Raw genomic sequence first — 15,813 nt, forward strand, 5'->3', positions numbered from 1 at the left:
CAGTTGTAAGAGTTTGAGAGGCATGTTACTGCCTATCAATTGTCCGTGGAAAAGAGGCCTACCCTAGCAAGTCTGGCTTTGCAAATCTGGCCTAATTGGCTATTCATGAGGCAATGCTCATGCAAATATGCATTTGCTTTTGCATGCCAAACTATGCAGGGTCAAAAAACCAATACTGCAAAGCGGTCGCCCTGCTACATGCCAGTGATGAGCTAAAATGCAAAAATTTGTTTCGATAAATTTTTACCGAATTTTCGCCTAATTTCGTTTTGACAGGCAAATTTTCCATCTAATTTTTACACGTTAATTTTCACCTAAGGCCAGTCATTTTCGCATTACTTGCGTATGATTGCGGACATTTTCCACATAAGGGCATTAGTGCCCGCATTCAGAGAAGTTTCTTGCGCATTATTGCGGGCAATTTTCGGTATAAACGTCCGCATAGATTGAATTTCCATGCGGATTATTGTGGACATTTTTCCGCATAAGGGCATAAGCATCCGCATACAATGAATTTTCGATGCTGGTCGAAAACGCAAATATTTCTGAAGATTTTCGTGAAAATTCGCCAAAAAACGTAAACGGGATTTTCGAGGCGAAAATTCGCAAGCACTATCCAGGAGCGCCACGGGGAGGATTCCCAATGCCCCCCTTTTATAAAACCGGGGGGACCACAGGGTCCCAGGCTCTCTCACTGCCTGGGAACCACAGCGACACCCCGGAGGGGGAGGCGCAGGCGACCCCCCCCCCCCAAGCGTGGCCAGCGTCGGGGAGAGCCGTCCACACCCACCTCCCAATATTAAAAACAGGCACTTACCTTAACGTCCATTGCGTTCTGCTACATGCACATTAACTTGGGGGCACCACATGAGAAAGGAGTGAAGCATGGGTCACCCCGAGCTTTAGAGCTCAGGGCTGGCTCACATACAGCACTCCAGAGGGGGGGGGGAGGACAGGTGCAGACAACTCACTCCAGGGCTCACACCACCGGAGCAAGCCATCCACCACCTGCCTCCAAAGGATACAAACTGCAAAAAATGCTTTCCATGAGAAAATTAATGCACATGTAGCAGAACGCAATGGACGGTACGGTAAGTGCCTGTTTTTAATATTGGGAGGTGGGTGCAGACGGCTCTCCCTGGCGCTGGCCACGCTTGGGGGGGGGGTCGCCTGCGGCACCTAGCCTCCCCCTCCGGGGTGCCGCTGTGGTTCCCGCGGTCCCTCCGGTTGTATAAAAAGGGGGCATTGGGAATCCTCCCTGTGGCGCTCCTGGATAGTGCTAATGTAGCATGTAGCAGTGTTCCTTGCGAATTTTCGCCTAAGTCATTTTCGCATCGAAAATCCTGTTTTCGTTTTTTGGCGAATTTTCACGAAAATCTTCAGAAATATTTGTGTTTTCGACCAGCATCGAAAATTCATTGTATGCGGATGCTTATGCCCTTATGCGGAAAAATGTCCACAATAATCCGCATGGAAATATAGACTATGAATGTATTTTGTAGGTACTGATCTTTTGCAGGAACGGATCTTTTGCAGATAATGATCTTTTGAATGTGTACAGCAACTTTGTGTGCAGCATCTTGCAAATATGTCTATCTAATGGGGAGTGCAGCTCAATAGAATAGACTGTGTAGGTGTGGCTCTGATACTACATGGAAGGGGGTAAAATTGGTCTGTGATCTTTCATTTTTCCAAAGACTTTTATCTGATGTGTGTACCGACCTTTATTCTTCTTGCTTCAAGGTTGAGGCACGTACTCTATTAGATAGATAGAAGATGCGGCGTATGCTACGACGCGGGACGGCTAGTAGTGTTATAAAGTAGTAGTAATAGCAATTATAACAAATACAGTAGTATACTACTCATCTTACCTGAATTTGGTTCCATATACAGCAGGAATAACCGGGAAACCTGAATCATCAGCCTGAAACAAGAAAGAATAATCAGTTAAGTAAACATGTAGAGCTCAAAGTGGAGCTGACGTTTTCCTGAAATGTTATTTGTGCGCCAAATACAAGTGAAGTAAAAAGTTTACCATACTCAAACACAAACAAAGCCCCCATTTTTATCTGACAGTATCAGTAAGAATAGGACCTTTACCAGTTGCACCACAACTTGTGTCCCCCAGCAGTTCCCGCTGGTCCTGTGGTCCCTGGCCTCCCCTTCTTCCTGTGATGTACTGTAGGGTAAGCAAAAGTGTTCTTCCTCTATTCCTCCCCCATGCCCTCCTTTGACAGATCCTTCTTCCCTCAGGGGATTTAACCAGTTCACCCCAAGGGTGTTTACCCTAACGTAATAGAGCAATTTTCACCTGTCAGTGCTTCTCCCTTTTATTTGCTAATAACTTTATTACTACTTATTACAACAAAATGATCTATACCTTGTTTTTTTTCGCCATCAATTAGGCTTTCTGTGGGTAGTACATTTTGCTAAGTATTTTTTTTTTATTCTAAATGCATTTTAACTGGAAAATAAGAAAAAAATTGGAGAAAAAAAACATTATTTCTCAGTTTTTGGCCATTATAATTTTAAAATAAAACATTCTCCTGTGGATAAAAAACATTCGTTTTATTTTCCCGTTTGTCCTGATTATTAAACCATTTAAATTATGTCCCTATCACAATGTATGGCGACAATATATTATTTGGAAATATAGGTGTCAGAATCTGCTCTGCTGCCCTTGATTCCCTGGACAGTTTGGTTTCCTATGCAGGCTGCATAGTTCAGTCCAGGGAAAAGAGGCCTTTTTGTCAGTTTGCAGGATTCGGGAGGCTTACTGCTGTAGTGTCTGATTTGCATTCACTTATCTTGCAATCTGCTTGTCTGCTTCCTTTGAAGGTTTTCAGTATAAATGTCACTTCCTCCCAGAATTCCTTGCTCATCATAGTTTCTGTATAGTGAGACTAACCTTAGAGCCTCAGCCTCTTTGTATCTTGTTGCTAATATTTTAGTGTAGTTCATTCTTGGGGAGTGCATTTTGCACTCCTACTAGTGCAGTCAGGTTTGTGTATTATTTGTACTGCCTAGTCTTGTCTTGTCCTTGCAATTGTACTATCTCCTGCGGTGGCCGATAGTGAATCGTTCGGTCCTGTTCCTAGATCGCATTCACCCTAGCTCTAGAGGTGGTGGATCTCTCTTGTCTGTGTCTTGGAGTATAACCTTGGCAGCGGTTGCTACTGGTTACTCCTTCAGTCTGTTTTGTCTGGAACAAACACTTGCTGTTGTCTGGTGTTAGGCAACCGATTAGCAAGCGTTCCCGCTATCTGTTTGTCTTTGTTTTCCGTGTTCATCTGTTAGTCAGGGTTGGTACATTTTGTCACTGTTGCGCTTAACGTGCGGTGACCGTGCTATTAACGCGCTTGTCACTGTTGCGCATAACGTGCGGTGACCGAGTTTAGTTAGTTCATTTGTTATTTTCCTTGGCATTCAGATTGTAGTTATTTGCTGTGTCTTCCTTTACTCAATTCATGCTCTGTCTTTGCTCAGTCTTGTGTTGCTGATAGCAATCGCCTCTCTTGTGATTGGCTTTCTCTCTCTGGTCTGTTCTGTTGTGATATGTCTACCATCGCTGGGTGGCGACTAGATTGGTAGACATTCATATGATCTGTCTCTGTTCTTGCTTTCTTTTGAGTTGATACCTTGTTCATATTGCCCGGTGTTGCTTCATTGTGCAATCTCAATCTGGCATCTGTGTATATACCAAGGACTTGTTCCTCTGTACTCCGCAGCTCCACCTGCTGGTTGGAATTCTCCTCTACAAATATATACTGGGTACTCTGCTTCTGTGATTGTGGGGATTTCCACCTGCTTCAGCGCACTTGGTGTGCGCTGACTGTGGAAATCGCTCCCAGATCATTACATTATGACGAGCCAAACTGAAATTCCTAGTGTAGAGGGAATTTCTGAATTGTACGATTTTGTACATTATGGATCTTGTGTCTTTAAAATATTTAAGACGCTGAACTCTGAAACCAGAGATGATTTTATATCAGAGTGTTTGAGATTTCTGACGAATCCTGAATTTCAGACCACTGAAATTTCCACTTGGGGTGCTCAGATTGCTTACAATCTTCTCCAAGGGGATCTGTTTGTGTGGGCTGATAAATGGTCTAAACACCGGAATCTGATACATAACCCTCGCAGATTTCTTGCTCATTTATTTTCTCGTAAGCTTGAAATTTCTATGCCATGTTATTTCAATGAGTTTTTTCCTGCAGTGCAAATTGCTGATCAAATTGGTTCATGCAGCATCACTCAGTCATTACCATATTCCAATGAGTTGCTGGCTGTAGCTCAATCAGTTGATCCAGTAATTTCCTGCAAAGCTATTCAGTTCACAAGAGAAGGTTCCAAAGGTTCTTTTTCTTCTGGCCAGCAGCAATGTAAAGCTGTAAAGATTAAAAAGAAAAAGTCTAAGAAACGTACTCACCTAAAAGAGACGCTTCCTGTTGCTGTTACAAGTGAAAAGTTTGCTCCAGTAAAATCTGGTGGAATTTTTCAGCCTGAATTTACCAACACATCTGAATGTGATATAGGCAGTGTCATTTGCTATATTAAAGGTGTAAAAAATTCTCTTTATGTTCCTGACGCCAATCCGTATGAGTGTTTTTTGGATATAAGTTTGTGGGAGCCTCCATTTGCTTCCTGGGAAATCGGCTCTGATTGAAGAGTTTGACACTGATTGGAAGTCGTTTTGTGATTTCTATTTCAGAAAAGATAAGGTGTGTTTAAATGCCTGTATTGACTCTATGCGCACCTTGATTGAATCTGGTGAGTGTGAGGAGCATTTGGTGAATCCGGTGATTTGGGTGTGGCAAACGATCTTGTCTGAATTACATACACATCAATCAGTTAACTCCTGTAGAAACACATTGTCAGCGGGCGATTGTTCCAATTTCCCTGAGGTGTACCAAGTCAATTTTGATTGTGTTTCATTCCCCAAAACAACGGAATGTGTGAATTCTGAAAGTCTGTTTCCCATGGCAACTGCTTGTGTGGAGTTTGAATCTGTGCGATCTGATGCCTTTATCTCAGGTGTTTTTGCAAATTTTGATCAAAATGATTGTGTTATTTTTGCCAAAGATATATGGGTTCCCTCGTCAAATAAAAACAGATCTTTTCCCCAAGTAATTTTTTAAGATCTTCCATTTATGAACTTGCTATGGGGAAAATTCCTAAACGATACAACTTTAAGAACAATGTTAAAGGGAACCAGAGAGGAACATAAAAAAAAAAAAAGAAAGAAAAAGCTTTTATACATACCTGGGGCTTCTTCCAGCCCCATAAACCTGAATCGCTCCCACGCCGCCATCCTCCGCTTCCTGGATCGGCGGTACCGGGTCCCGTCACTTCCGGCGGACGCGGCCAATTGACCGCATCACAGGGGCTCCCGCCATACCGGTACGCATGCGGCTGCGCAGAAAGCAGCCTCACGCGTACGTATATGGAGGGAGCCCCGTGTGATGCGGACAATTGGCCGCGTCTGCCGGCCGACTGGCGGCCATGACGTGACCCAGTACCGGCGGATCCAGGCAGTAAAGGACGGCGGCGTGGGAGCGATCCGTGCGTATGGGGCTGGAGGAAGCCCCAGGTATGTATAGAATCTTTTTCCTGGGGCCTCTGGTTCCCTTTAATGTGCCAAATAAAATTCCTCGTGTTTCTGTCTCAACTTCTTCTGCAAAGAAACCTATGCCTTACTCTGTTGACACCTGTGAAAACTCACTGCCAGATGAAAATTGTACCAATTTTCCTGTCCTTGACATGCCACAATTTGGTCCACAGATTTCGGAATCTTGCTCTTTTGAAGCTTCAGCTCCACAACCGAAGGCGATGTGGAATCTGCAAATTTTGCGTTCTGACTCCCCTGATTCGACATTGTTGGCCGAGTTTAAGGGTGATACAGAGCTTTGGTTGTGCGAATCTGATGCTGAGGAAACTTTGTTTTGTCCAGAAAATATTTCTGTGAGCTTGCCCTGTACCATGAATGAAACAATGTTGTCCAGCCAAACTGACATTTGTGAATCCAATTCTTGCTCTACAGAAAGTATTGACTTTACTTCCTGTACCCTGTATGAGTCAATAGTGCCTGGTAAAAAAAAAATCTCCAGCAAAGAGTTCAGAAGCTCTTTTTGGTGTTGCAGTTATACTCACCTGTTTTTCTGCCATTCTGGAATTGCAGTCAAGTTTGACTGCTATGCAGGATTCTGTGTTTAGTGAAACTAAAGTCAGGGAGTCAGGGTTTGTTCCAGCAGATATTCCTGTGCAGTTAACCTGTGTGCAGTCTGTTCATGTGAATAAAATTCAGTGTGTTGTAGAGCCATTTCTAAAACATCAGCCCTGTCCTCTGAATGTATTTGACGTTTTGCCCTGTAACATGGATAGTTCAGAATCATTGATGAGTTTACCAGAAAACTTAGGAATTTGTGCTCCTGAAGTTTTATGTGATGTTTTGGAGGCCTCTGAGTTCCTGTCTGAGGGTGCAGAGCTTTTAAGATATGCTTCCCACCCCCTAAGTCCCTCTGAAGTAATGCCCACTTCAGTAGGCATTGCTATTATGCTGACTACTTTTGCAGCTCTTTTGGAGCTTCAGTCATGTGTAGTCAATGATGAGTTTTTGTTGGATACTGTTGTAGTCACAGAGACTCCTAAGTCTGATTGCGAGCCTCTTTTGTCTTGCTCTGAATCTGGTCTGGCTGTGTCGGTTTCTGAGGTCTACAGTCCCTCAGCATGCCCAGCGGTTGCTCCTGTTCCAGTGTGCCCAGATGTTCTCCGTGATCCAGTGTGCCCGGAGGTGCCCTCTGTGTTTATGTGCTCTGATGTCCCCCTGGTGGTGTCTTGTCCAGAAGGCGTCGGTGGCGCCACATGCCTTAATACGGTTCTAATTCCTAAAAACTCTGTTTGTGACAGTTGTCCTTGTGACTTTGGCTTGGGAGTTTCCCTGAGTTATGTGGGGGGTCCTGTTGGATCACCATGTGACTCTCTGGGATCTTCTAATCTCTTGGGGTCTCTTTGGAATTGTGAGTCATTCTGGGAGATTCCTGGGGGTCCTTGCCTTGGTACTTTGGACTGGTCCACTAATGAGTATTATGCTGGAGAAGACCGTTGTAGTGGGCACAACTCTGAAGGTCTCAGGTTCTTTGGACTTGACCTGGGGGACTGGGTGTATCATGCCAAGGCTCTCGGTGGGCATTGTTCTGGTAGTGGCGGTGCTCATGGGTGTCACTTTGGAACTTGTTGTACTGGTGGGCATGGCTTTAGGGGTGCTGGGGCTGATTGTTTCCGTCATGGTTTAGTCAGTTCAGGAAGCATGGTCTACCCCGGCCGTTCTGAATAATCTTTTTGATTGTTTTGCGACGAGGAGAGTATTCTGTTTTGAAAGACGTCTGGAAGCCGTCTTTAAAGGGGGGGGGGGGGGGTAATGTCAGAATCCGCTCTGCTGGCCTTGATTCCCTGGACAGTTTGGTTTCCTATGCAGGTTGCATAGTTCAGTCCAGGGAAAAGAGGCCTTTTTGTCAGTTTGCAAGATTCGGGAGGCTTACTGCTGTAGTGTCTGATTTGCATTCACTTATCTTGCAATCTGCTTGTCTGCTTCGTTTGAAGGTTTTCAGTATAAATGTCACTTCCTCCCAGAATTCCTTGCTCGTCATAGTTTCTGTTTAGTGAGACTAACCTTAGAGCCTCAGCCTCTTTGTATCTTGTTGCTAATATTTTAGTATAGTTCATTCTTGGGGAGTGCATTTTGCACTCCTACTAGTGCAGTCAGGTTGTATATTTGTACTGCCTAGTCTTGTCTTGTCTTGTCCTTGCGACTGTACTATCTCCTGCGGTGGCCGATAGTGAATCGTTCAGTCCTGTTCCTAGATCGTATTCGCCCTAGCTCTAGAGGTGGTGGATCTCCCTTGTCTGTGTCTTGGGAGTATAACCTTGGCAGTGGTTGCTACTGGTTACTCCTTCAGTCTGTTTTGTCTGAAACAAACCCTTGCTGTTGTCTGGTGTTAGGCAACCGATTAGCAAGCGTTCCCTCCCTTGTCTGTATCTTGGAGTATAACCTTGGCAGCGGGTTCCTACTGGTTACTCCTTCAGTCTGTTTTGTCTGGAACAAACGCTTGCTGTTGTCTGGTGTTAGGCAACCGATTAGCAAGCGTTGCCGCTATCTGTTTGTCTTTGATTTCCGTGTTCACCCGTCAGTCTGGGTTGGTACGTTTTGTCACTGTTGCGCTTAATGTGCGGTGACCGTGCTATTAACACGCTTGTCACTGTTGCGCATAACGTGCGGTGACCGCGTTTAGTTAGTTCATTTGTTATTTTCCTTGTGTGACGCCGGGCGACGCCCAGTCGGCCAAAACGCGATTGCGGTCGGTTAGCGACACAAATCGTTAAACCAAGATTTGATGTGTAGTATCCTTCTGCCTAGGAACAGCTGGGGGATCTGTCTTAGCTGAGTAAAAGCCTGGGGGGAGGTGTTAATTAGCTTGGACATATTCCCTGTGGAAGGCACAATTCCCCTTTCTGTTCTGGGAACCAGGTGACACCTAGATGTTAATTAGCCAGCAGAGAACTCACTCTGCCCTTTTGGGAAAGACAGGATGAGCTCCCAGCAGGGGGCTATTCAAAAATCTGCTCTGCTCAGACCGGCCGGAGCCATATAAGAAGCATGGAGTTTAGGATTTTGAGCATGTTTAAGCAATACCGTTCAGGTGAGAAATGTGGAAGTTATATCATTCTGCTGGTCCGGATCTTGTGAGTGTTTTGATATTAAATTTGGGCCACTGGCATAACCAGAACTCTGGGAATTCCACCGTTTTTTAACCGGGCATGCAAACATGCCCAAGTTTGATATCATATTAATCGATAGGTTCTGGGGACCGAGAATATGTAATTATTATTTGTGTGCCGGCCGCGCAGGTCTGCCTAGGGAACATGTCAGGATTATGAGGTTGCTAAAGCCCCTGCCCCAGATGTGATTACCATAGTCCGGCCTGGGGGCCGACTCTGGAAGCCCGCCTCTGAACTCAGCTCCATTAAAAGTGAATGAGCTGCCTGGGAAAGAGAGTCCTCCCATTCCATCCATATGAGAACATTCTGCTGCCAGCCAGAGGACACATGGCTGGTGGCCATTTTGCTGAACTTTGAATGAAGCTCTGAGACAAAGGACACATGGGCTAGCGGCCATCTTGATTGGCCATCTTCTGTAACCTGGAACATAGAATTCTGCTGAACTTTGATTGAAACGAAGAACTTTAAGAACTTGAAACCGTTTTGCTTGGATTTGATGATTTTCCCACAAAAGGACATAGTTCCACAAACCATAAGTATTTTCTCCCTTTTTATTTCATACTGGCTATTACTGTCCTAATAATTGTTGATTTTAATAATTGTCTGTATATATTAATTATTTATATTGCTGTGAATAAACGACTTTCTCCAAGTCATTCACTGTCCGCTACCCTGCTTATCAGCACACACAGAACTGATCCCGGGCCTCTGAAGAGATGTTACTGTTTGTTGTTGGCTAGACAGAATACCGTGTGTTTAACCATTTTATTCGCAGGATTAGTCAGTCAGTGGGCTCCTCGGTCCCATGGTAACCGCGGTGGTGGCAGATACCCTGGAATCGGGTAAAGTTGTAATTACCCATATCTCACAGGCTCCCTTCTGGTTTGTCTGCGGCTAATTCTTAACGGTTCCTGCGCATTGACTGCGACCAGAGTTCGCACGATCTGTGCGCTGGCACCGTCTAGAAGGCCAATTGCGGTCTGACCACTAAGGGCTCTTGTGACACCTTGGCATTCAGATTGTAGTTATTTGCTGTGTCTTACTTTACTCAATTCATGCTCTGTCTTTGCTCAGTCTTGTGTTGCTGATAGCAATCACCTCTCTTGCGATTGGCTTTCTCACTCTAGTCTGTTCTGTTGTGATATGTCTACCATAGCTGGGTGGCGACTAGATTGGTAGTCTGTCTCTGTTCTTGCTTTCTTTTGAGTTGATACCTTGTTTATTTTGCCCAGTGTTGCTTCATCGTGCAATCTCAATCTGGCATCTGTGGATGTACCAAGGACCTGTTCTTCTGTACTCCACAGCTCCACCTGCTGGTTGGAATTCTCCTCTACAAATATATACTGGGTACTCTGCTTCTGTGATTGTGGGGATTTCCACCTGCTTCAGCGCACTTGGTGTGCGCTGACTGTGGAAATTGCTCCCAGATCATTACAATAGGTGTTATTTTTTTTGTTTTGTTTTCCTTTTTTGTCCGGTCGATAATTACAAGCCCCTATATAGTAAAGTAATAGTAATTTACCCTCATAAAATATAGAGTAAAAAAGCTGAGTCCCTAAGGCAACTATTTATATATATTTTTCAAGTGTTTTTTTGGGGGGTGTGGGGGCTTTGGAAGTGTAAGTTATTCATTTTATAAATACAGTGTATGTAGTTATAAGTGTATGTGTATGTATGTTTAATTTTACTTTTTGGCAACTAGATGGCGGTAGTGAACACTCCTAGGAAGTGTTCACTTTTTTTTTTTTTACATTTTACTAATGATGACGGCTTCCTGTTTTATGAATGGACGTGGCCACTGATCGCAGTCATGTCCATTCATTCCAGGCATTGCGATTGGGTAGAGGACCCCTTGGTCCTCTTCCCCAAACACGGAACACGGAGTACTGATGGGTAATGGCGTCGGGGGGGGGGGGGGGGATGGGGCGCACACATGCAGAGTGGTGGTGGGAGCGAGTGACTTATTAAAATGTCCTGTTTGAACGTGTTGATGCAACAGGACATTTTAATAAGTTAGAATGTCATTAACTGGTTAAAGGACACCTGAACTGAGAGGGTTATGGAGGCGACCATATTTATTTCTTTTTAAAGTGTACCTGAGCTGAAGCTTGGGTACAAAATCCTCTGGAGCCTCTGGATCCTAAAGAGAAAAACGCCATAAAAAATACCCGCCACAGACAATCACTTGTGCTCCTGCAGCAGCGCTGATTAGTGCAAGGGACCATGTGGCCCCTCTACCCAATCAGTGCCCCGTTAAGCCACAATGATCGCTGATCATCACTGTAAAGAGCAGACAGGAAGTACATTGCTTCCTGAAATGCTCGTGCACGGGTGTGCGCTCACGTGACCCCAGCACTACACCACTGATTGGTCAAAGGGATCATGTGATCTACCCAGCCGGAATAAAGGGCTTTTAAGCAGCAGTGCCTCGCTGTCTCTCCATTTGCCACATTTGCTGCTGCATAGGAGCACACTGCAGGTAAGCCCATTCCAGCTGATCCATCCCTGCTGCATACTAGCGCCAGTCCACATTCTGATCTCAGGATCATGTGAGCCCTTGACCCCTGTGGCTGCAGTGATTGGCCCAAAGGATCATGTGATCCCTTTATCAATCAGTGTCCTCCCAGTCTCCCAACGGCAATCCTGCAGCAAATAAAAAAAAATGCTTTATATAGATACCTCATTAGTGGGACACCTCTGAATAGTACTGAGATTTCCTGCATATTCTTACACCTTACCATTACAGCAGGGTGAATTGGTTTCTTCAGTGTGTAAGTGCGGCTGGGCCTGGCCTCCCTGGGGGCAATATATTTAATTCAGAAAATTGCTGGGTTTATTGTGGGAAAATGTTTGTGTTTGAGATGGGTAGTTGGTAAGAATGTTATTTTGTTGGGGGGGGGGGGGGGGGGGGTGGGGGAGTTGGTGACTTCGGGTTGTTGGAATTCCTTGCAGTATCTAACTTTGTATAGCTGAGAGCTGCGGCGGGGAGAGACGTGTGTGGTGGCGGCAGCAGAGATCTTCAATCAAGTTGTTACAGAAGAAGATCGCAAGATAGAGAATATAGGCAACAACAACAAATAACATTTGTAAAGCGCTTTTCTCCCGTGGGACTCAAAGCGCATAAGCATGGCTCCGACCATCGTGGTACAGAGGAAGAATTTTATAAATCTGGAAATGCCAGGCTAAACAGGTGGCTTTTCAGTCTGGATTTGAATAGCTCCAGGGATGGTGCTGTCTTTACTGGGTGTGGTAGGGAGTTCCAAAGAGTAGGGGCAGCATGACAGAAGGCTCTATCTCCAGATTTTTTGAGGTGCACTCTGGGAGTGACCAAGTTTATAGAACTTGCTGATCTGAGGTTGTGAGAGGTGTGGTGCAGCTTCAGCAAGTCCTTCATGTATCCAGGGCCCAGATTGTGCAGGGATTTGAATGTCAGCAGTCCAATCTTGAAGAGTATTCTCCATTCTACTGGTAGCCAGTGCAGTGAGCGAAGGATCGGTGTAATGTGACAGTGGCGGGGCTGGTTTGTTAGCAATCTGGCAGCAGCATTCTGCACTAATTGCAGGCGACGCAGGTCCTTTTTGGGGAGGCCAGCATAAAGGGCATTGCAGTAGTCCAGCCGTGATGTGATGAAGGCGTGGACTAGGGTTTGAAGATCCTCTGGGGGAATCAGATGTTTAATCTTTGCAATGTTCTTCAGATGAAAGAAGGAAGATTTAACTACAGATGAAATTTGGTTTCTGAAACTCAATTCCCCATCGATTAGTACGCCAAGGCTGCGCACAAGGTTGGAGCTGTTTATGTCTGAATTCCCAATCCTGATTGGTGTTGCTTTAGGATAGAGCTGTTTTGATGGCGAGCACTGGCTTTGGACAAACAGGACCTCAGTTTTGTCAGCATTCAGTTTCAACCAGTTATCATTCATCCATGCCTGAAGCTCAGCTAAGCAAGAGTTTATTTTTGGGGTAGGGTCTGTTCTACCAGGTTTGAAGGACAGGTATAGCTGTGTGTCATCGGCGTAGCAGTGGTACGTCAGGCCATGTCGTTGGATAAGTGTACCGAGTGGCAACATGTAGATTGCAAACAGCAGAGGGGATAGGATTGATCCTTGTGGCACTCCGAATTGTAGAGGTGCAGGTTTGGACATTATAGGTCCTAGGGATACTCTCTGTGTTCTGTCAGTCAGGAATGATCTGAACCACTGGAGGACTGATCCACTGATGCCACAGTACTCCTGCAGTCTGTTAAGCAGGATTTTATGGTCAACTGTATCAAAAGCAGCTGAGAGATCCAACAGGATTAGGAGGGAGCATTCCCCTCTGTCCCTTGCCATGAGCAGATCGTTGCAGACTTGGATGAGGGCTGTTTCACAGCTGTGGTGTTTCTTAAAGCCAGATTGTAGAGGGTCCAGGATGTTGTTTACTGACAGCCTGGTTTCAAGTTGCAGATAGACAGCCTTTTCAATAACTTTACCTAAGAAGGGGAGGTTGGAGACAGGTCTGTAGCTGCTCATAGCATCTGGATCCATGGAAGGTTTTTTAAGAAGGGGCTTGATGATTCCTTCTTTTAGAGAGGTAGGAAACCTCTGCTTGCAGAGAGCAATTTACTATTTTGTGAAATGCTGGACCAAGCAGGTCAGGGCATTTCAGCATATGTTTAGTTGGTCCAGGGTCCAGGTCGCAGGTTGTCTGGCGGAGGCGACGGAAGATGTCTGAGATCTCTTCCTCACTAATACTTTTGAAGTCAGTCCAGGGTGTTAGGTTATTTTTGCAGCTATTTCCATTAGTTGCATGAGTCTTGGGTGCTGTGGACTGAATGAGAGACCGAATAGAAGATACTTTGTCAGCAAAGTAGCAGGCAAATTTCTCACATAGCTCCTTTGAGGGAGTTATAGTGGGTTTTAGACAGGATGGATTACATAGTCTATCAACTGTGTGGAATAGTTGGGCTGGTCTGTTGGCGGCCTTTGCGATCTCCTGTGATAGGTAGGAGGATTTTTTCTTGGTGATCGCATTTTGGTAGCTTTCCAGGTGAGAGACAAGGGTGTGTTTATCTTTTGAATTCTGAGATTTTCGCCACTTCCTTTCTAGTCTGCGCACTTCTTTCTTTATGTCCTTTAGTGAGCTGTCAAACCACCGTGCATGGTGAAGTGGTGTAGACCGTTTAATGCGAACTGGAGCAAGGGCGTCATAGGCAGATGACACTGCATGGTTGTATATCAGGACCATGGAGTCTGGGTCTGCGCAATGATTGGTTAATGCGTCGAAGTTGAGGATATTCTGAACGTGCTGGGGTGAGACATCTTTCAGTGAACGGTATTTTATGAGTTCTTTCCCTCTGTGTTTTATCGCTGGTGCTGTCAGAGAGAAGTGGATGGTGTGGTGGTCTGACCATACCACTGGGTTTATATCCATGTGTGATATTAAAAGTCCGGAATGAAATATAAGATCCAGGGTGTGCCCTTTCGTGTGGGTGGGGAGGTTGACAGCCTGAGAGAGACCCAGTTCACTCATTATGAGAAGTAGTTCACTTCCTAGCTGGGAGTCGTGATCATCCACCCATGCATTGAAGTCTCCCAGGATGATCCATCTAGGGTGTTCCACTGTTACGCAGGATAAGAGTTCAGGCATGGGACTTTTTCCCGAGGATATTGGCGTGGGAACATTTTTTTTTTAAAGGTACAGGTAAGTATTTCTGGTTCATTAAGTTTTTTAAAGGACTATTTGTGGTTTCGTTTTTATTTCATTTAACCCTTTGTGGAAATGGGTAAGGGGTACTTTGTCGTCCCCCCCACCTCCTCCTGGGGCACCACAGGTGGGGAAAAGCCCCTTGTCCATGGATTGGACAAGGGCTCTGGGGGGAGGTGAAGGCTTGGCCACCCCTCTCCCCCGGAGCCCCCCCATACTATGGACCATGCGGGCAGGTATAGCTCAGGGTGCAAAGCCCCAGTCGGGCGGGGCTCCGCATTCTGGCTATCCCAGCCTACATGGGAGACAAGGGGTTACAGAGGCTCGGGAGTGGAGACCCCACGTCATTTTTTTTTAAATGCCCTACACTCTGAACAAGAAAATTTAATTAAATTTTGTTTAAAAAATAATTTTTTCCCACTATATTTTTAACATATCCTGCTACTTTGGTGTTGCTAGGATGTAAGGGGTCTTTGCTATTAACTGCTAAAGTCGATGGGAATGGTTTCACTAAGAACTGTCATTTACTGCATTTAAATGTATACTTTTTTCGATTCAATTTTCTCAAAAAGTATAAGGTCTTTTTGAGAAAATGTTTTTGTTTTTGTTTTGATATTAACCGTTAAAGTCGGCGGATTTTGGTGGTTTAATCACGGCCGTGATCACAGCTAAAGCCGTGATCACGGCCGAATTTGGACCACAATCACGAGTGCATTCGGATCAGAATTCGTGAATGAGAGGCAATCACAAATTCAGATCACCATGTCGGATAGTAAAAAAATGCTTGTGAATCACAGCTATACCGTGATCACGAGGCCGTGATGAGCAACCCTGCACAGAATTTAGTGTATACATTTTTTTAATTATATTTGTTAATTTATGATTAACCACTTTACCCCCCGCAGTATGGATTTCTCCATCCGTTTTTCCACCCTTATAAAACCAAGGGATGGAGAAATCCGTACCTCCCGCGCTACCGCCGCTGTCCGCGCTCCCGCCCGCTTGCCCGGAGATCAATGAACAGGAAAATCCATTCCCGTTCGTTGATCTAAACCCCGCAATGATCTGCTGCTTCTATCAGAAACAGCGCGATCATTGTGATTTTCCCAGCCTCATAGTGCTTCGCATGAACAAAGCCTCGCTGTACAGTAAACTACACCCTAAAGCATTTTACATATACAAATACATTAGTTTTACACAATAAATTGACTCATTACCTCCCAAACTCCCCATTTTTCTTTGTAATTAAAAAAAACAAACATTACAATAAAAAAAAACATAAATAGTTACCTTAGGGACAAAACTTTTTAAATATTTATGTCAAGAGGGTATAACACTGTTACTTTATAAACTA

At 44.9% G+C, this 15,813-nt stretch overlaps 1 protein-coding gene across 4 annotated transcripts in view; it reads right to left on the bottom strand.

The window, feature by feature from the left end:
- The window catches only part of LOC137524204 (uncharacterized), a 624,050-nt gene that overhangs the window by 194,173 nt on the left and 414,064 nt on the right, over positions 1-15,813 (bottom strand). For all 4 annotated transcript variants that reach the window (XM_068243802.1, XM_068243801.1, XM_068243800.1 and 1 more), the window contains one exon: positions 1,872-1,924. In XM_068243802.1, coding sequence (XP_068099903.1) covers positions 1,872-1,924 — 53 coding nt within the window. The remainder of the gene's footprint in view (positions 1-1,871; positions 1,925-15,813) is intronic.

This window comes from Hyperolius riggenbachi, chromosome 7 (assembly GCF_040937935.1).
Source record: "Hyperolius riggenbachi isolate aHypRig1 chromosome 7, aHypRig1.pri, whole genome shotgun sequence".
Lineage (NCBI taxonomy): Eukaryota > Metazoa > Chordata > Amphibia > Anura > Hyperoliidae > Hyperolius > Hyperolius riggenbachi.